This window comes from Patiria miniata, unplaced genomic scaffold, assembly GCF_015706575.1.
Source record: "Patiria miniata isolate m_02_andy unplaced genomic scaffold, ASM1570657v1 HiC_scaffold_7, whole genome shotgun sequence".
NCBI lineage: Eukaryota > Metazoa > Echinodermata > Asteroidea > Valvatida > Asterinidae > Patiria > Patiria miniata.
The window spans coordinates 38980052-39003142 of NW_024037074.1; the positions used below are offsets into that span (position 1 = coordinate 38980052).

At 39.5% G+C, this 23091-nt stretch overlaps 1 protein-coding gene across 1 annotated transcript; it reads right to left on the bottom strand.

Moving 5' to 3' along the window:
* Nucleotides 1-3868: 3868 nt before the first annotated feature.
* LOC119745294 (REST corepressor 3-like) lies at nt 3869-21493 on the bottom strand. Its single transcript, XM_038221548.1, is given in 13 exon segments — nt 3869-4264; nt 4267-4304; nt 5669-5808; nt 6424-6608; nt 7125-7257; nt 8142-8340; nt 9424-9539; nt 10966-11038; nt 11555-11679; nt 12203-12417; nt 16703-16786; nt 18028-18084; nt 21210-21493. Coding segments are annotated over 13 exon segments (1620 nt in total). The 5' UTR covers nt 21340-21493; the 3' UTR covers nt 3869-4139.
* Between the last annotated feature and the right edge of the window lie 1598 nt (nt 21494-23091).

The window sequence follows — 23091 nt, forward strand, 5'->3', positions numbered from 1 at the left end:
TATGTATCAACAAAACAAATTGGTATTTACACTGCTTGGTCATCTCAGTAAGGCTAGGTCCGAATTACGAGACTACGGCTGGCAGTAATATACACATGGGAAGTGGCTTTGTCTGCTTCCATAGGCACATGTATAATTGAAAGCCATAGCCATAGAATTCGGACGTAAGAAGTCATGGTTATATTATTATTTGCTGACATCATGAAGACTGCATTGATGTTGGTGGTAATTTTACTCTCAGAATTTGAAGTCAGTAATAACTACAATTATTTAGCTTAGTGAAAAGCGTATTAAATTGGGTAAGGTAAACCACGTACCCCATTGACAGTATTGTGAAAATAAGACTTTTAAGATGTGTATTGTTCCAGTTCTCGATCCGATCAGAAAAACGGCGTCAACTTCTCTTTTATGGCCTTGATTTCAACTACTTTGGCAGTTCAAAATATTTACAAGATAGAATTTGGCATCATGGACTGCCCTAAAAAAACTCCTTTGAAATATTATAAATCTTACCACTAAAAGAATGTTTTGAAAAGAAAAGGAAAGTACAGTTTTAAAAGTTTAACCAGAGAAAAAAAAACCACACAACACACAATTTCTATCTCTCTAAATACTACATTAGTTTGTTTCCTATTTCATAAGTAATATCTTGATTGGAAATGCCAACAAAAGTCCTCAAAAATATTTTCTAAGACAAACTGAGATTTGTTACGCAAACGACATCTACGTCTAGAAACAACGAATTAGATTCTACAAATAAATGAAGAGGTAGATTTTTAAAGGGGTTGACTTTAACATAGTTGAGATCAATAAATTAATTATGCACATTTATTCACCTGAAGAAGAAAACGGAAGAAAAACAATCAGAACACTCCTGTCATTACCCCTAGTACCACGAGTGCCACAATTCAATGACAATGTTACGCCCAACTTTGCCAGTGGTCCCAACTATAGTTGGGACAGTCTCAACAATAGTTGAGAATTTCTGGGACAATCCTAACTGTAGTTGGGATCGTCCCAACTACAGTTGGGATGATGCCATAGTTGGGCGTAGCAACAATATGTGCATTGGTCTCAGTTTTATGGTGTTGAAGCACACAATTCCCGGCTAATAGACCAATTGCATAGAGTGCCCTAAATGTGGACGGGTCTTTGTTCCTGCGATACCCTTGAGTAGACACTTGGCACTTTCACTGTCACAGTGAGGGCACTCTGTACATTTATCGATTTCAAAAAGACCGAAATCAACAGGCCAAAGCAGAGAGAAAGCTACAACTCAGAGTGAGAATTTTCCTGAAAAAAACAACAACAGAAACTAATAACTGAAATCTTGATCCACCATCATCTTGATCAGAAAAGTGCATCAGAAAACACAAACTCACACACACTGACTCACAAAAGAATTCATACGGTGACTGAGTTCTGAATAGGATCGACAAAATAACAACATAACAAAAAAAACCGCCATTTCCAGTGGAATGCTCGAAGACATTTCCGTCATTTTTTGGGTATATGTAGCCTAAGATGTGATGAAATAAAAACGACTATTGTTTTTGTCATAAAATTAGTACAAAAGGTACCTTTGAGAGCTGTTTTTCAAGTCCTGTCATGCCTGTTTCGACCCAAACGTGCAATTTGTGTAAAAGTCGTCGTTGCGGGCAGCAAACTAAACACAGTAAATCGTGACGTAATAAACAGGACTCCCGATGCAGAGTAGCATAAACGAGTCCTGTTTATTACGTCACGATTAACTGTGTTTTGTTTCTTGCCCGCAACGACGACTTTTACACAAATTGCACGTTCGGCTCGAAACAGGACCTGAAAAATAGCTCTCAAAAGTACCCTTTGTACTCATTTCATGACAGAAACAATAGTCGTTTTTATTTCATCACACCTTAGGCTACATATACCCAAAAAATGACGGAAATGTTTTCGAGCATTCCACAACCTCTTTAAGTTATTATGTCAATAGTACAACTTCTTGCTTTTCTGACACAGAGATAAATGCACAGATATAAAAAAACTAATAATAAATGAGAAGTTACTGTGAATACTATCACACTGTTTTCTTAGTCTGTGAAAAGTGAAAACAATTCTCCAACCACCAACGGATTTCACATTCACAAATCATGACAATGGCACGTTTTGCAAGAATATGTTCATCATATTTTTTAACACATTTTTTTTTCACCGGCTTAAATTCACAGAAATCAGTATCTTACACAATGCAAATTTGTAAACAACCTTAAATTCAAGTTTAACAAGCTAGTATTTGTTCACATTTCCTAACCCTTTTGCGAAGCAAATCATTTTGTCTTTTTAATCTTCCTTTTTTGTCCCAAGTGAATTTTACCAGAAACGCTTTCAATCTACCAACATGTACAAAGTAATCCCAATTAGAAATGCAAGCTATTGTACATTCCTAGACACAAACCTCCGATTATATACAAGTCCCAAAGATTCGCAGAGTAAAACCCATGCAAACTATTTGCAAGTCATGCCCCAAAACAGTGACTTCTTTTGTTTCTAAGTTCCCAACTTCACTTATGTGTACACTAATGATGTCTACACTAATGATCCTAAGTGTCGATCTTGTCCCCAATATACCAGGACGGAACATATTTTAATTGAATTGTCCTCCCGAGGAACCCTAAAGTTCAGAAAATTGTTTTATTAGGAACAAAATTCTGAGTTTTCTTTGTATCTAAGAAGCACACTTGCCTGGTATGGCTCTGCTTACAAAACATTATCAAATAACAGTTGATAACACGCTAACTATTCAGACAGTACTTGTCTACATCTCATAAGTAGTGTTGTGGCAATGTCGTGCCCTCTGGGAACAAGACAACAATGGCCCCCAATGTCAAAGGAACCGCAGGAAAAAAGTAGGATAAGTTGCTAAACACTTTTCCCACAGGAACACCTACAACTGCAATCCCCCTTGCTTTTAATCCGTAATGAACTGCTTCACAAATCAAAGATTTTTCCATTTTCAACATTCACTCATCCTGGTGTTGAAAACTGTAAAGCAGCACTACTTGATATTCTTGTTACTTTGGTGTGATCAAGTAAAATCGTAAGTCAAGCTACAAATCCAATCTCAAGCCAGTCATAAGTCAAATCACAAGTCATCTCAAGACTAGGGAATGAACAGTAAACAATGACAAAAGAAGGCTTTCCTCAGAGTTCTTGTGAATAGCTTGTGACTTGACTTGAGACTGGAAGACTTGCGAATGACCTTTCATGTATTTGTGAGGACTTGCGATGGAACGGCCTACAACACTGTTACAAGGACTGGAATTGTGAGGTATTTCTAAACTTTCTTTCTTCGTATGCCATCACTGTGGAACTCCATACCAGAATCTTGCTTTGCCATTTTAACCATAACTCCGTAGTCATTTTTGGTAGGACGCAACCTCAATCCTGCAAAATCCTCCAACTGCCTCCATGTAAAAATTGCATACAGCCTCAATCCTCCAAAATCCTCCGTTGTTTCTTGAATGTGGTACTTGGAGGGGTGACCACTGCCTCAATCCTGCAAAATCCTCTAACAATCACTGTCAATATGTCGAGGCAGAGCCAGTGACATCCTGGAGCAGTGCGGAGGATTTCAAGTATAATCTAAGCCTGAATTTATGCACGGCTGAGCATTAACAACACCAGGTACGGCCCAAGACCTTGACACAGTGCATCCTCCAAAATCAGCCACACACTTTTGCCCTATAGCCTCAACCCTGCAAAATCCTCCATTTTACAAAGAGGAATTTGGAGGATTCGGGAAGGTTAGGGTTAATAAGGGTCATTCTATACATTCGGGGTCCACTTTTTGTCCTGTCCCTGTTACATCTGACATCTATGATTTTATATTTCTGATGCACTCCTTAATGCAGTCGTCCTCCAAGAGTGATTATGAATAGCAAACTACCTACCCAATAAATCATTTGAAGTCATCCTTAATGATACTCGGATGGCAAAGTACAAAGTACCAAGGTAACAGGAACAGGAAAAAAATCACACTTGGGACCCTAAATTTATAGAAAGACTCATATTAGCCATTTGCGATGGACTGATGAGGACTTGATTACAACTCTAGTAATTGCTTTTGAGAGAGGATCAATGGCAGTTTTCTCAAATGGGGTTTATTGCGAAGTAGGCTCGGCCTGGCTCCCGACCAGCTGGGGCGGGGGTCCCGAGAGCGGTCCCATCATGGGGGGTCTGCTGCGTGCTAAAGGACCAGCAGGAGGGGCGACACTGGGCCGAATCAGGGCGGTGGCTGCAGCAGGGAGACTCGAGGAGGAACAAACCTACAACAAAAGAGGAAACAGTTTAAGAGTTGAAAGGAACAATTTACAGACGAGAAAATTTAATTTGCTCAACTTGATTATCTGCTTCTTTCATTTATTACATGCAGTTTTTCAAAGGCGGTGAAGTGTTCCTCAAGTTTCAACGTCTTTAACCTGCTAAAAGGACGGGAACAATGAACCACCGTCGACAAACAAAAATGTGGCAACTTGAACATTAAAATAACATCACAGTTGTGTGTGTATACTAGAACCAGCAAAAAGCTATTTGAATATATTCGGTTGATGATCGAATAGTGGAATACTCGGTATATTCAAGACAGTGCTAAGGAGGGACAAACCAAGTGCATACAATGGTTCATGTGTGTATGACGCAAAGTACGCACGACCTATTTTATTCTAAATGTACATATACCCGTGGCGTCATAGACCATTATCACGTTGCAGCCATTTGACTTTTTCCCGTTCAAATCAATGTAACCATTGATCTCCATTAGTAAGACTGGATAGGACACACGTATACTTGCGCGCAGTGAAGATTTGGAAAACGCGGGCACAAACAGCTGGGTAATACAGTGAGGGTTTAACGTTTGCGACCGCGCATGCGTGACGTGCGCGTGCTGCATGGTCTGTGACAAACGCATTTCAAACTTTCAAACCCTCACCGATGACTACGCGTACCTGCACAAGATGGAGGGCGCTGTGTCCTATCCAGTCTGACTAATGGAGATCAATGAATGTAACCAAAGCGAGGCAGGAAGGACAAACAGTCTGGTTCCTTTTTGCACAAAACTTATTATCATTCAGTACTGTTATTGGATACAGGGAACATGACTGAAATGGTGGCAGCATGATACAGGTCTATTGCATAAGCGTAGGGCGCCATTGGCTATGCGTTCAAGAGGCCCTTTTAAAGATACTCATGATTGTTTGCTTTTTATGTTTGAAGCATTACAAAGTGGCAAGTGCTCAAAATCTTAGTAGGGTGCGTAACAACTAACCTGTTGAACTTTTAACTCAGTGACTAATATATATTTTGAGAAAACAGCGAAAACATACGCTCAAATAGTTGGGGTCTCATAACGGGATTCCACAACGTAACAACGAGTGCCCCTGGGCACCCTATTTTGAAACCGCCTTCAATGTTTGTATTCTTCCGAACCATACCATTTCAGGCGGAATAATTTCACAGGGTATTTGGTACCAGTCCTATTTTCACTTTGAGCAAGGTTCCTGTCATTGAATCGGTAGGTACTTCTCGGGCTAATTGCAAACAATCCTACGTGGCTTTTGACTTTCTCTCATTGTAACTGCCGAGGTGTACTTTTGCACAGAGATCATATCCCGAATATTACTTCCACACTAACCTTTGCTGAGCCTGTAGTGGGGGTGGTCTAATTGCAGGGGATTGACCCGCCGGTCTGAGTAGAGGAGGGGGTGCATTGTTCATAGCACTCACTGTCTGTGTGGTTGAGGTGGCTACTGATGGGCCGATGTCTGTCTGTTGCTGTGAACGCAAACACACAGGGAATCATTTTAATAATGTTCAACACGCAAATCCTGCTTGGCAGCAGCCAGTTTAGGCTAGCAAAGATAAAAGTCAAAAACTTTCGCAACAGCAAACATACTTTTATGTTTGCCACCACCATTGGCTGTTCTGAGGTATGGCGGACACAAAAGTAAAGTAAAGTCTGTCAACGAGCCAATATGGCTCATCAGGCCTGCGTTCAACTCCGGTTTCAGTGGCATGAAACGACTGAGAATATTTTTTTTCCTCCCGGAGGAATGCCAGTCCACTGCAGGTTACTCTCTGAGTAATGCCAGTACCCATTTATACTCCTGGGTGGACAGAGGCAAGTTGGGATAAAGTGGCTTGCCCAAGGACACAACAAATGCCCAGCACCTGGATTTGAACCCCCAACCTTCTGATCATGACTCACAAACCCTAACCACTAGTACCAGGGCCCTCCCCCACCCAGGAACACAATGGATGGCCCTATTTGAGTGGGGAACCTCTTTTGTATTTACCTCAATATGCCCACCCAGAATAGCGCCCTCATATTATGTCCACCATATCTCAAGAAAGCTAATGCAACCCTTCGACTCTTATCTGGACTTTTACCTCCGCTTCCTCTTTGTTCTTGAACTCCTTGAGCTGTGCACTGTTGTCTGCCTCCCACTCCTCCAACACCTTGTCCAAGTCAAAACGACGGCGGAAGTTCACCATGAAGCTGCGGCACTGTGCCGCATTCTTGTTGCCAACGACATCAGCGATGGCCTGGTAGTCGCGACCATACTTTCTGATTGCTGGAAGAGAAAAGGGACTTTTTTGTGTCAACAAAAATAAAGGATTTTTGATATGATTAAAATTCAATTTGTTTGATAACATAGAGATTTCAACGCCGAAGACTTCACAAATTTACGTACTGGCATGTACACAAATATGTAAACAAAACCTTGTTATTCTAACACAATAGAGTACATATTGCCAATTTTATCTCGCTGTTTTTAGAATTCTAGTGACTTATGTGAAAACATTTACAGGGTGTAAACAGCATGTTCCTTAGGGCACTTTTGGACTAATTTTTATTAAATTTTGACAGAAAAGGTTACAATAATCCACTTAAAAATCTCTTTTTCCCACTTCAACAGAATTCTGTAAATTTAAAAAAAGTTATTAACTGAAAAAAATTTATTACAGCATTCACTTTGATATTTTGATGCTTAGAGCCGCATCCGATTTACTAGGCTGCGGCTGGCAGTTAGCACACGTGTCTATGGTAATTGCAAGCCGTAGTCAAGTGATTCAGACAAAGCCCTTACCTTGTACAGCAATGAGCTGTTCTTCACTGGTCCAGCGGGAATTGTTACGTGGAACAGACTCTGTCTGTCGGTATTCATTCAGATCAAACAGCTTGCTCCTCTGCTGTCCTAGGAATTGCTTGTTCAGTTGGATCTGAGAATGGCAGCAACAAAAGAATGCAAGAATATCACCATTCCAGTCGACTAGTGCGATATTATAACACCTCAACAACAGATTCTGTATCTTGATTGGCCAAGAGCAAGTCACATGGTATTCGCTATTTTTGCTATCTTACTGTGCACAGCCTAAAAAGACTATACGCATAGCAACCAAAGTTCTATAGATATGGCAACCAAAGCACTATTCACGTAGTGACCGGTATTGTACGCAAATGTATACGGGTGTGTGCGTTGCGCATATCGTTCCCAAGTGCTAGCGCTACTGCAGAGCTGGGTTCAAATATTTCGTGAAAGGGTGGCTTGGAAAAGTTCAAGTAAATTTTCAACTAATTTTAATTGAAATAGAAATACATTTTAATTGTATTTAGATTAAATTAAGCAGTTATCTCTTAAAATCAAGCAGAATATGTGGGTGAGGTTTTTAAAACAAATATTGACTGCTTTATCTCGTGGTATGGTAAAACTAGCCCCCTGAGGTGATTCTAGCCTCCCGAGGTGATCCTAGCCTCCCAAATGATCCAAGGTGATCCATGGAGCATTCCATTTTCTGAAAATAAAATGCTCCATGGATCACCTCGGAAGGCTAGTTTTACTATATCACAAGTTAAAGCAGTCAATATTTGTATAATATCTAGGGGCAAATTTCATGGTGCAGCTAAGCACACTATTTTCTGCTAAGGGGGGCTGCTATGTAGGTAGTGAGGACAGCAAAAGTCACAAAAATCCTTAACCTACCTGTCCCTGGAGATTAATAATCTACATGTCCAGAGCCTTAAAGATAGCTCGCTTCTTTCTGGCTGGTCAAAGTCAGGGTTAATATTCAGGTATGAGGCAGAAAAGGAAGTATCCTCAACCTACCTGTCTCTTGAGGTTAATAATCTCAGCATCCAGAGCCTTAAAGATGGCTTCTCCCTGGCTGGTGGTGACAGCCATCAGGTCGTCGGGATCCAAGTACATCCCTTTGGGGGGTTTCTTTTTGGTCCTGAAGGGGTGATGGCGATGACTGGTGGTCTCATTGCGGACAGGGCCCACGTGGGTACGCATGACACCGGTCCGTCTGTCATCAAGAAAACGATATTGAATGATTGAGGTACTTATTTATAAATTTGCACTTATTATGCAGTCTAACTCTAGCAAGCATTTCAAAAGTTGCTACCAACTGTCCCAATGTTGCAGTCAAGTCATCACAAGTCATCTCAACTCGTCACAAGTCAATCCCAAGTCAGCATCCAGTCTCAATAAAAAGCTATTCAAATGAACTATGACAGAGTCATTTGAATTCATTTGTCAGTCTTCATTCCCTGTTACTTGTGACCTTCCTTGGTGATTAACGTTACTTAGTCTGTGATCCAACTTGTGATTTAACTTGTGATGAATTTGACTACAACTCTGAACTACCCCCCCTCCAACCCCACAAATCCCCAAACTAGTTAACACCAGTTTCATTCTGGCATTCCATAAGCGTGCCAAACTCAGTTATTCAGAAGATTCAAACTAAGTACTTGTAAAGTTAGGGATATTCATCGGAACCGGGTACCCGAGTACCCGACCGCTGATGTCAGGAACCGGTTCCAGATTATGGGATCGGGTACACTTAACCAACTTTGCAAACTACTTAGTAACTTCTCAGACAATGAAAATGAAAGGTTTTGAATGCCATTTGTGGGGAATTTAAAAAAAATAAAACCAGGCAACATGGGAAAATGAAACAAATTTCATGTTTATGACACACGCAAAAGTTGCCGTTTACAATGTTAGGCTATAAAAGCTCACTGTACACACTTGCATCTTGCTGTATTGACACACCGATGTGGCAATATTATCGTGCGCATCTTTATGAACAATGTGAGCAGCAACTTCTGAGATTTGAATTTTGGGTTTGGTTTTCTTAAACGGGTACCCAAGTACCCGTGTTTTTTTCAATTGGGTACCTGGTTCCCATACTACCTGTAAATGCACACCCCTTGTAAAGTTCTACAGTGACTACAGTGTCAGAAGGGACTACAGTGAAAGATCAACACCTCAGTGGAAAAATGATTTAATTAAGTTCAACTGTCTGAAACCAAAAATAATACTATTTGATTCAGCGAGACTCTGGAATGCCAGTCTAAAAAGGGTAAAAATCCAACCCTGTGCCTACCTCCAGAAGCTGTAGCAAGCATTGCAGAGTAAACCCTTTGGCGTGGTGTGCAGCTGGCTGACAGTGCTATTACAGTTGGAACAGATGCTTTTGACGACTCCTTCTACCTGTGGAGTCTTAAATCAAACAGATAAAAAAAAAGAAATTCTTTACTATAACGTCTGGAATTCACCTCTGTTTTTTGTTGTTTTGGGTTTTGACTAAGGCCATACCCAGATTACTCGGCTATGGCTAGCATAAAGACTAGTCTACGGGAAGTGGCTTCAGCTGCTTCAATAGACGCATGTGTCATTACAAGCCACAGCCGAGAGATCGGACATGGTCTTAGTTGCATTAGTCTTTAAAATGATGAAATTTGGAGTACTAAATATATTTTGTACAACTATGCTCTATTAATCTTAACAGTTTCTGTACCATTCACTTTCAGGGCTAATATCCCAGTCTCAATGTAGGACTTACAGGCACTTTTGTTGATGAACTAACCTTAATCCTAACCCTAACCCTTACACTAACCCAAGTTAATAGTATTGTGTGACTATCCACAAGAGCTCTAGTATTAAAGTGGGACTATTAAACTGTGTGTACACATTGGTTTGTGAATGTACAATCCATACGAACTTGATGAATGTGCACAAACCAAATTGGTGTTAAAGGAAGAGTAGATCATTTGCAGCTATTCAAAACGTAACCAACCTAATTACTGTTGAAAAGCTTTCTTGGTTTAAAGATAGTAATGACACTAAAACACCCTGTGAGATAATTCCTTCAGGCATGCTGTCTGGACATGCATTTTGAAGAAAACAACAAAAAGAAGGTCATTTCCAAAGATGTGTCAAGTCACACATTTTTTTGGAAATTTCCATGAATCTGCCCCCACGCGTTCTAATTAGTAGTTGGTTTGTAATTGGGCGAATCCGTGAGTGGGCGACAACCGGCTGAATGAGAACCATGTCCCGAATGCTGATTTCGGGATTGTGTCACGTGAGGGCTCAATTCAAAATATAAATTTGGAATTGAAATCGATACCCAGAATACTGTGTTTTTGTTTGTTCTGTTTCTTGAGATATACAGCATTCACAGAGCTAAAACTTCATCAGGATAGGGGGTTGTAAGCATCCGTCTTTAGATTTTGAGCACTTTTGTCGGTTCTAACGAAAACAAATTCACAAATTACAAATGGTCTACTCTACCTTTAAGTCCATCATTTAAGCATCTTACATATAATTTATGAATGCCAACACAATTTATTTCTTCCATTTTTAAGGATTATGATTCCGTCAGCATTTCTTTTCTCCCTTCTATTCTGCACATTATATCTGTAAACCTGGGATAGACTGCCCCCAGTTTGGGCATAAGCCCCGCCCACCTTTGGTTTGTGTACATAAATCATAGTGCTTGTCAGCCATGTTTGACTAAACTACCGGGTCACCTGACCAATAGGCCAGATCTGATTGGACACAGCACACTGTTTGACTGACGGGGGGAGTGGTCCATTTCAAACTCTTGATCACATATCTAGAAGATCCTGGGCAAAACATTTACCTTGGGTTCTTTTTCGGGATCGAACGTCTCGTCCCGTTTCTCTTCGGGTTTCTCTTCCATCTCTGAGGCCTCACTGGTGACAGAATAACACAAAGCTCTCGTGATCAAGGATAAATTCTCTCCTCCCCCGCAAATGGGTTCATTTTTGTGTCAAATTTTAAAGTTTAAAATGTGGGTGAGACAGTACCCTATATATGAAGTTTATTGTGTTGATAATGTTCCCTTGTTTTGATTCATCAAACTTATATATAGAATTTTTTTTGGGGGGGGGGGGAGAGGTGTGGTTTCTAGAAAACTTAAAAAACACAGAAAAATCATAACCTATATATTATCTAAACAGCGAAATAATTACATATCGGTCCCCTTGAAATACATCTTTGTACTTGTGTGATTTCTCTTCTGTTAAGTATGCTTACAACACAAAGACTAGATATGTGCCTAATGTTTTAAATTCCATTTGAAAGACAATGTGGCAACCATCTTTCGGAAATGCTTTTCAAAAAGTCAGGAAAAAAAGTTGTACAGATTACGGTCTCATAATGTGAAACTCCTGTCCGTCTATACTCCACAGGTTTATGTGGAATCTCACCTCTCATTCTCTTTGTGTCCTCCAGCAAGCTTCCTTGCTTGCCTATCCATTAGACTTGTACTAGTCCTCGTCTTCTTCCACTGGTAATAATATTTCACAAGGCAGCTGATAGACTTATCCGGCAGCTGGGAAAACACACAAGAAATGACCAAGGTAAAAAGAGACAATAAATTTATGTTTATCTGTAAGCTTATTTTGAAAGAGTTTTTTTTTCCATTCATTTGGAAGGAGTTTGATTGCTTTCCAAAGGGATTACTTTATACTATGTTTAAATAAGGAACAACGCAATAAACCTGAAAATATCAAAAGGTAAAATTCTCAGATCAGTCACAGATGCAAAGAGTGTCACCTTGATTAACAGAAAAGTCTGAACTGTATCTCTTAGTAATACAGTCAAATCTCGTTTAGTACAAACTCTGTTAATACAAAATTCTGGTTATAACAAACATAGAGCCTTGGTCCTGACTGTGCAATTATGTGCACAATGAATGGGACTGATGTTCCTCTTAATACAAAATTCTGATATAACAAACAATTTGGCTAGGTCCGGACGAGTTTGTATTAACGAGACTCGGCTGTAGTACAATCACCACTCAACAATGGGCATCGGGGGGGGGGGGGGGGGGGGGGGGGGTCATTATTATTTACCATTTGTCTGATCCTGTGGAAGCTTTTTCCGTGGAAGCTGAAGGCCTGCTCAAACAGCACCTTGTCCTCCACGGACCACTCGTCAGGGAAGGGGGTAAAGTTAGGCAGGTCGGCCAGGGACTTGTCCACGTTGTGTTTGTGCCAAAACAGCATCCCCAGGGCCTGCTCCGTGTTGTAGCCATAACGCTCCTTGGCTAACAGGATGTACTCATCCACTGTAATGTACAAAAAACATTGATCTTTGATAAGGTTTTTTTTGGGGCTTCAAACTTCCTTTTTTTTGCTAATTTAAGTCACTTACATTTATACTGGACATATTTAAGCACTATCGATATTACTCGATTATTCGATATTATTTTGATATCAATATCACCGAAAGCAAATTTTTAATCACATTGAAATTTTGAAATTTTCAATATTGAGGAATGTTGAAAATATCGAAATGCTTCAGATTATCGCCAAAATAAATCTCCCATTTGTGCTTTTAATTTGTGTTTAGCGTTTGCTGTTTAATGAAATAAAATTTGTGCTTGTGACTCAAAATAAAACAAGTCAGGTGTGTTAACAAACACAAATGCCCCGCAACCGTGACTGTTTCCATGACATAACACCACTCTAACATCAACTTACATGTACCTTGGTCAAATGGAACGTTCATTGACAGCATTAGTGTCTTCTGTAGGTTTTATATGAATTAATCCCTAATCCCTATGATCTCAGAATAAATACAAGATTTCTATTGTTTTAGCCACTGTGACCTTGACCCTTGACCTTTTGACCCCCAATGCGATAGGCTTCTTAGGATTGCCAAGGACAATCCACAAACCAAATTTGAAATTCATATGTAAAGTATTTCTCAAGTTATCGCGCTGACAACATTTCTATTGTTTCAGCCACTGTGACCTTGACCCTTGACCTTTTGGCCCCAAATGCAAAAGGCTTCTTAGAATTGCCAAGGACAATCCACAAACCAAATTTGAAGTTCATATGTAAAGTATTTCTCAAGTTATCGCGCTGACAACATTTCTATTGTTTCAGCCACTGTGACCTTGACCCTTGACCTTTTGGCCCCAAATGCAAAAGGCTTCTTAGAATTGCCAAGGACAATCCACAAACCAAATTTGAAGTTCATATGTAAAGTATTTCTCAAGTTATCGCGCTGACAACATTTCTATTGTTTCAGCCACTGTGACCTTGACCCTTGACCTTTCGGCCCCAAATGCAAAAGGCTTCTTAGGATTACCAAGGACAATCCACAAACCAAATTTGAAGTTCATATGGAAAGTATTTCTCAAGTTATCGCGCTGACAAAATTTCTATTGTTTCAGCCACTGTGACCTTGACCCTTGACCTTTTGGCCCCAAATGCAAAAGGCTTCTTAGAATTGCCAAGGACAATCCACAAACCAAATTTGAAGTTCATATGTAAAGTATTTCTCAAGTTATCGTGCTGACAAAATTTCTATTGTTTCAGCCACTGTGACCTTGACCCTTGACCTTTCGGCCCCAAATGCAAAAGGCTTCTTAGGATTACCAAGGACAATCCACAAACCAAATTTGAAGTTCATATGTAAAGTATTTCTCAAGTTATCGCGCTGACAAGATTTGTCCGGACACACACACCCACACACCCACCCATACTTGTTTCACATGACTAGTGTGGACTTTCCATTGCTTTCGTGTAGTTAAGAAAAACCAGTGAAAAAACTCATTTTTCTCAAACTGTGAAAACTCTTTCAACCCAATTTTTTTTCTATGATTCCCTTTAGTGTTTCTCTTCATTCTGCTACGGATAAACCTAACCCAAAAATGCCTCTAAACCTGTTTTCCAGAAATGGGGAAACACTGTGTGGACGTGGGGTAAGTCCACACAGCGTCGGTGCTACCTACATTATGTGGACGTCTTTTGTTCGGAAGTCCACACTGCGTATGTAAGACAAACTCACCCACACACACACCCACACACCCACCCACCCACCCACGGAAGGACAAGGCGGAAACAGTATGCCCCTTCGGCTTCGCCGCGGGGCATAAAAATCACGAAATGCTAAGCGGCGTCGCTTTGTGCTCTGCCTTCCCTGGATTTCACCGTCTCTCCCAGTGTAAAACCTCAAAAGAAACCGCCCGTTCTGGACAAACTGTCTGTGCTGAGATTTGTTTTAAAAGGTTGAGCAATATGCTCCAGAGAAAACCATGGAAATAAGGAACTTAAGATTGCTTAAAAAAAAAAAATCAAAGTGTCTCGATAAAAGGATTTCCGAAATATCAATTACTGAAAATTCTGATATCGACAGTGCTTAGACGTATTTAACATGACCTTGTAAAATGTACATTGAGGCTAGTATAAATATGAATTGAATGGCAACTTCACACAGCAAGTATTAAGTCACTAGACCCCTCTCAAATGAAGTCACTGCCTACAGATTCTCACGTTCATCGGCATTTTGGGTCAACTTTTCATGACGCACATCGGCTGTGCCATATTTTGAAGAAATTTCAAGCTACATGTGTGCATGTTTAAAACATTTTGCACATGTATGCACGTACACATACTTGATGGCTTTGAATATATGCAGTTGCAATTTGCCTACCAAGATGGCTGTCTGTGAGAGGGGTCTACACTACCACAAAAATGCAGATATACAACTGAGTTCCACATACAACTGAGTACCACTTTTATATAAAAAAAAATCCTACAGTTAAAGGTACATTGGATCATTGCTTTCTTTGCATTTTTTGTTTGTTTAACCCTAGCCGCCCTGAATCCTCCAAAAGCCTTTTTGCAAATTGGAGGAATTTGCAGGAATGAGGTTACATGGCAAAAGTGCGTTGCTGATTTCGGAGTACACACTGTGTCAAGGTCTTGGGCCGGACCTTGTGTTGTTTATGCTCAGCCGTGCATAAATTTAGTTCTTGATTATACTTGACATCCTCCGCACTGCTCCAGGATGTCACTGCCTCTGCCTCAGCCTATTGACAGTCATAGCCGGAGGATTTTTGCAGGATTCAGGCAGCGGTCACCCCTCCATGGACCATATTCAAGAAATAACGGAGGAATTTGCAGGATTGAGGCTATATGCTATTTTTCCATGAGGCCAATTGGAGGATTTTGCAAGATTGAGGCTACATCCTAGCAAAAAGGCAGAGGGAGTTAGGGCTAAAGCAACAATTTTAACTGCTAAAAATCTTAGGTGGTTCATAACAACTCCATTTGTAGCCTGTTGAACTTTTAGCTCATTGGCTACTCTACATTTTGCACATTTTTTGGGGTCTTGTAACTGGATTCTGTTGCCAACGTACGTAAAAAAAAAAGTGTGCCATGATTTCTTAACCCCCTTCAAAGATTATTTTCTTTTGATCGAAACAATTTCTGGCAGAAAAAATGTCACTGGGTATATGGGACCAGTCCTCTGTTCACTTGGATCAAGGATTTTTCTCATTAATTTGGTCGGTACAATTTTTTCTACATACCTTTAAATATCAGACACTGAGAATATCCCGATAAGTATGTAGTAAGCATTATAATCAAGTTTTGTTCATGCAAGCAGTAAAGCAGGCATATGTTTGCTATCCAGATGTTACGCATGGTGCATGCACACATGTATGCGTGCACATGCTTGGGCTAAGCCAAGTTAAAATTGTTGAGACAGTAAAAAAGATGAAGTCCAATGCCTGAATAATTCAATGAGCACGAGACAGATGTTTTGCAATTAATTTATGCACGAAAACCAGAAAAATCTGACAAAAATCTTGTTTCTCTTTACAAAAACTACTACATGTGTGTAATTCAAATTATTTTAAATCTAAAAGATTCATGCGGCTTGATAATGCAAACTTGATTTTTGTAAGAAATGATACGCTGCAGCAAACTACCTGTCTGATGGTGGCCTCAGATATAAATGGTAGTAGTTTATCTTTCTAAAATAATCTTTTTCATTTTGAGAAAGCTTCTAAGAGAATTGAAACATCAAGTGAAGGAATTGTTTTCTTTTTCATTTTCCCGTGCAATTTAGAATATTGTTAATCCATTTGATACCGGTCACCCCAATTAAGAAATCTACAAAAACACATCGTATTAGGCCAAATAAAAGAATTGATGTGGCGACGCGGCTTTTTTTTTCTTTTTTCTTTCAAGCTTGGATTGTACAGACAAGGTGGGGTACTATTTTGCTTTTTTTGGTGTCCTCATGTACATTGGTGTCCTCCATAATTTACCTTGGTGCCCTCGATCATTTGCCTTGGTGCAATTTCCCTTTGAGCTCTTTGGTAAAAAAAAATTGAGGAGGTGCGGCAATAGAGGGCGCTGTTGGAGCTACCGCGGAACATTTTGAAAAAAAAAAGAAGGTTGACGCGCATGATTAAAATCGACGCGCGCGCTGACCAGAGACCGACTATTTTTTTTTTTTGGCCTTAAATTAAAAAAACACAACAAAACAAGAACCTTGAAATTTATACTGATCTAGAAATTCAGAATGGTTTTGAAAGAAGAAAATTGTCTTACACTTTGTGTCGGATACTTCTCCATCAGGCAGCCAGACCAACAATGCCTCTTGTCTGCTGTCACCCCGACGAACAGCTGGAACATCTGTTTGAAATTAATATTAAAAAAAGAAAGGCTGAGAGCATGGATGTGTAATGAGACACACAAACTGAACTAGCTAAAGGCTTTATCACACAATCCTCTTGCCTACCCATGTTGAAATCGACACGGGTCTACCCTAAGCGAAACCAGGCATCAGTGAACATGGGGAGGCAAGGGGTACCACTCACACTCACAACGGTGTAGATTTAAGATTTTCTACCCGGCTAGAGCTTCTCAACCCTGGTAATGACCAGAGTTGGATTTTTCTTGTGCAGAATGCCAGACCCATGTAGGAGCCGTGCTGGATTCTTGCAAATCTCTGTGTTGGAACTGGGTTCAGTGTAAAAGGCCCATAAATCAAGTGTGGATCCAGAGAGGTTACTGCTGGGTGAAAAATTGCCTTATTTGAGACAATTTCATCACTGCCGGGGGGGGGGGGGGGGGGGGGGAGGAGGGGTGGGGGGGGGGGTGGACGCCCCCTCCGCACCCCCCTTGATCCACCACTGTAAATGAACTAGCTCAGTGAAGTTTGAGCTGTGTCATTATACCGAGTGTCAAATGCTCTTTAAAATTGCAGACTTGCAGTAACAATATCACTGAGCACATCCGTTTTTGTCAAGACAACAAAAAACAGTCTGAAAATGTATACTGCCCTTCCATATTTTTCCTTTGTAAGCACTGTCATACAAACATAAATTTGTTTTAAACATAAGTTTTACAGTAAAACATTACCATAACATAAATCCTTTACCATGACATGAATTTTACTTAGGAACATATTTTGTGCAATTGTGTATTCCTCTTAAATGCATGACAATTATTTGACATTCCTTTTTGGTCAATCTTTTTAAACAACTTCAAATCCCCCCCCCCTTTTGGGTTGCTTTTCTGGTTGGGGGAGGGGAGGGGAGGGGTAAGTGCCCCCCCCCTCGCGATGCCCATGCCCAGCCACTGCGGACGTGGGCAACCAAAATGTGCAGCCCTGCAATGCCACATAGCATTTTTCAGCCGTATGTGTCACATACATGTGCCACATGTCAGACTTTTGTGCACCCATACGTGTGGGACATTAGTCAAAGCTGTGATTGGTCAAAAAAATTGGGCCGTGCTGAATGGATCGGGTCTATTGGCCAATAAAGCAACAGAAACAATTCCATTTTAATATGAATGATTCCCTACCCTCCGCACTATGATTGGTCAACAACAAAAAAATGCATCACTGGTAATCGGTCTTATCAACTTACCACTTATTATCTCAGGTATCTCTGCCTGGTAGTCTGCACCAACTCGCATGCCTGGCTCTGCAAAATAAATTGTATACATTTACATGTATCAAGCATTAAAGATTTTAATGAATATTCATGGCAGAGTTGTAGTCAATTCTATCCTAAGACAATCACAAGCATAATCACAAGTCACATGACAAGTAACAAGGGGATGACCAATGACAAGGAATGCCTTTGTCACAGTTCATAGAAATAGTTCGTTAACCTTCACCCCCTAAGGGCTCTTTGGGGGTCAAGTACCAAATAACACATGTGTTGTGCACACTTTCCAGAGCACACAGTCGTGTTTTACTATACGCCTGAGGACAACCTATTGTGTTTCCCTTTGTCCCTGTACTTAAACACTTTCCCATAGACTAAGCAAGTAAACGTACGATTGAGGACAGTTTCGAACAAAAGCACCGTCGTTCGAGGACTGAAAGGATCTGTTGTTCTCCTTTTGTGTGTCGGTCCTCGGGGGTTATGTAGAACACGTACATACTGACCGGAACGTCGAGTTTACACCTCTGGTTCTTTTCAGAACCATTCTCTTAGTTGAGAAATTATTTGCACATGGTGTTTCCGCAAACCTTTCGTTTATCATTTATTGAGCACACAATGTATGGAAAGAATGGATACTACAGGTTACATGTACTACTCAGTAATATTTTGTAGCTTTAGCTGAGGTCATGGGGTTAATGGTTGTCGTTCAAGCTAGGATGGACGTGTACAGGTTGACTTGTGATGGCTTCAATGAGGTCTCGACAAAGAACCCTCCTCAATCCTCCAAAATCAAACAGGCAGCTTTGAAAGATTTTGGAGGATTGAGGCTGTATGTCATTTTAGTGCCTGATGATTTTGGAGGATGCATTGTGTCAAGGTCTTTAGCTGCACCTTGTGTTGTTTATGCTTGGCCATGCATATATTAATATGCCTAGATCACTGCACTGATTCCAGATATCGTTAACTGATTATATTAACTGGATTTGGCAAAATATTTCTTAACGTCAGTTAGCAAGTACAAATTAACATATTACACCAAAACAAACCTATGATACATGTACAAACAGATTTATGAGCACTTTGTTATAAAAAAGTGTTATTTACATAAATAATGCATTACTCCATTTAAGACTTTTTAAGGAACAAACCTACGTATTCGGATATTTTTCCAAAACACACATTTCATACATGTAAATCACATGAGTATTTAACTGAATTTGATATTATGTTTGTTTGTAAAAGAGAGACCTGTCTTTTAAGTTTTATTAGCTTCACAACATGATTTTTTAATTGGAAAATATTTTGCATGAGCAGTCATACATACATGTATGTACATGTACATAATCAGACTGGGACCTTGGGTGCTGAAAAACATGTAAAATGAAATCAGGCCAACTTTACTAACCCTTTAGCCAGCCAGCAAACTTCTCCAAAATTTTCATTGGGCGAAGAAAAAGGTCCTCAATATTTCACCAACCAAGTTTGAAGACACAATTCAATTTTTAAAGGAGCCTCTTCTTCAACATTTTGCACATAGAGGGAAGTCAAGTAATTTTAAATTGACTAGACTGGTAGTTGTCCCATGGAGGAAGAAAATGGTTCCTCCATGGTTGTCCAATCATGGAGAAATTTCTCCATGGTCCAACCATGCATGGTCCAACTGTTTGGAAAGACAGACCTCTTCATTCATTGTCATTAGTCTGGTGGCTGAATATGAAGAAATGTGTAGAGATAGAGACTAGTACCAGACATGCCAGATGTTTCTTTTGGCACAGTTGATTGATGCAGTACTGAAGCTGTGATGGACTGGTTGTTTCAGGTGCCAGTCTATTTTCTTGCATTGCATGTTTTCAATACCTTAAATTTTGAGACTCTCATACACAGTATTGAGACTTTATAAGAGTCCCAAATTTTTGGACTAGTACATAATGTATGTGTTAATTCAAAGAAAAACTGTGACCTGCATGTAAAGAAGCCTTAGTGTGTCAAAGATTTTCGAAAATAAGCATCTCTCTTAATTATTTTTTTGAGATTTTTTAAAATGTTGCTTAACTTACACTTGCATACAATGCAACGTCAGTTACTTTGATAAGATGAAAGTTATACGCATGTATTCTGTTGGTGTTTAACACAATAATATGCTGCTTAAAGGTTGTGTGATAGGCTATAAAATTCAGAAATGAAAAGTGAAAATATACCTTTGCGAATAGTTTCTAAATAGTTACACCGTTTTAACCACAAGGCACAGAAAATAACTCCTTACATTATCTATCATGTACATTATCTATTGAATGAAAATGTATTATTTGTCTTTCTCTCTCTAGTCCTAGTCCTATAATAAAAAAATTAATAAAAGCAAAGCAACCCCCCCCCCAAAAAAAAGAACAAAAAACCTAACCTGCTAACAAGCAAACAAAATGGTCTAAAAGAGGTGCGGCGATAATAGAGGGCGCTGTTGGAGCTACCGCGGAACATTTTGGGAAAAAAAAATTGACGCGCATGATTAAAATCGACGCGCGCGCTGACCAGAGACCGACTTATTTTTTTTTTTGGCCTAATCTCAACTTTTTGAAACTAGAAAAAAATGTTTGAAATCATGCACACCAATGAACATCCAATTAATCAAATATTAACTAACGGGTCTTACTCTGAAGTTTTTTTTTACGTTATGCAAAACATCAGTAATGATAATTTATATTTCAAAATACTATTTTGCCCACTAAAAAAGGAACGGGAAAATACAAGTTACACAATTTTAAAAAAAGAAGGAAATAATAACTTATGAAAAACTATTAATAAATTTAAAGCATCTTACAAAACCTCAAATCCACAAAGTAACAAATGACTTCAACCCCACTCCCCCTCCCAAAAATGTTGTCAACAAATACTAACAAATAAAGTGAAGGAACTACATTTGTTCTACATTGGCAAATACATGGCTAACTTAGCCCATCATCAATAAATGTCAACTTTTAAAACATTACAAACATACAATCCACACAAAAAGGAAACAAAAACACACATACATGTATCTCTTCACGGTTTGATAACCCTTGAAGAAGCTCAAGACCCTGATAAAATCAAATAAACCAATTTACATTTGTGCGCATCGTCCCTTTACTTTGCTTTTAGTTTTACTTTTGTGACTTTTTTTTTACCATGTTCATCCTCGGAACTGCTTGAACTATCCTCTGAATGGTTGCTGTTGTTCGAACTACCGCCACCAGAACTCGCCCCATTCGTCCGATGATTTGAGTCCGAATTCCCGTTTCTTTCCATCACAACCATATTTGTAGTTCGTATGATTGCACGATCTTTGAGGATTTTCAAGAAATAATGGAGGAATTCGGTCCAGGTATCCCAAAACCTTTCACCGAACAAAGACGACCTTGCTCTCCGTGTCCTTTTGGCTTTTTGTGCATCCGCGCTAATCTCAACCGGCGGATAGATGGCAACAGTTTAGAGTAGACAGGTACGGTACCTCTACAACACTTAACGTCGCAGCGGTTGAGTCATTCGACAAGTTAGTCTGGTTACCAGTCCCAACAACGAGTTCCTCAACTACACGTTAAATAATGTATGTATTTCCCTTTCTTTTTATTGAAAGAGTTGATGCGTGTACGTTTGGCCGGCCGTGAATTGACACAGTCATGACCCACATCGGCACTTTTAATATGATAACACCGAATTTTCACTTGTTTTTTTTTTTGGGGGGGGGGGGGGCGTTCTATATACCTATTGATATGATATACACAGAGGGCTCACTGTGTTTTCTGATTCTTTCGAAACCACTTATTAAAAAAATATCTAGATCAAGGGGCGGGGCCTATTGCTTTACATGTCAAAAAGAAACTCCCATCTTTATTAATTGGTGGATTTGGAAGGAGTGGAGTGGAGGGGGGGGGCGGGGCTTGCCTATTTATATAGATCAGGAGATAAAAAGGCTGATAGTTAACAGCTGACTTATCTTACTACATGTACAAAGTACAAAAGTCCATTTGTCTTTCTGCACACTCGATTTATTGAGGAACAAACTTCCTACCAAAGAAAGATATTCACATAATCTGCCAGGTGATTTGGCAACCCTCAGGAATAAAATTTAAGTATATATTAAACAGATGGTAGAGCATTTCGTCAGCTCCTTTGCATGCACGTTTACTTAAATACTATTCATATGCATATATCAAATCTCAATTTCTAAGCACAAGACTCACTTACAATTTCCCCTGACATCACAAAGTGTTTTATTTTTTTTAAAATAAAAATCATCTACTTGTAAATTAATCCATGCACAAAAACAAAAACCTTTTTTCCAAAAAAGTTTAGACATCATAACTTTGTAGAGACATCATTTCCAGCCAATTATAACATTTGCAATTATGAGTGAATGATTCACGGAAAGGATGACCCATGTAAAAGATAGTACTGGTGAAACACAATGTGAAATTGATGAAGTACAAGTGGTAAAATGGTAATGTCAAAAAATAACAAAATAAATATGTCCAAGAGGTTCGACTCCCTATTGTTGTTTTTTTATTTGGCATCAAACTAAACAGGGAACATAATATGAAAATAGCCACAAAAACAATAGAAATAGACAATTGAGAACAGCAACCAATGAAATTGGAAGCTAATAACACACACTGAAAATCTCAAATTGAGGGCAAGCACTTAAAAGTAAACAATAAAGATCAAAACACAAATTACTCAACAATTATGTTGACCAGGGGCAACAACAGCAAATGTTATCAGGGGACGTGAACTCATTTAAATTTTTTTTAGAATAGTCAAAAGAATTTTTCTGAACTCTACCGAAATCATAGTCAAAGGATCAGACATTCACATGTGCAGAGCCATGGTCGAACGTCTGAAATATACTAACATGCAAATTTTATGTACAAGCATTACATTCACTGTGTGGACTTCCGAACAAAAGAGGTCCACATAAACCAGGTAGCAGCGACGTTGTGTGGACTTTCCCACGTCCACACAGTGTTTCCCCCTCTCTGGAAAACAGGTTTAGAGGCATTTTTGGGTTAG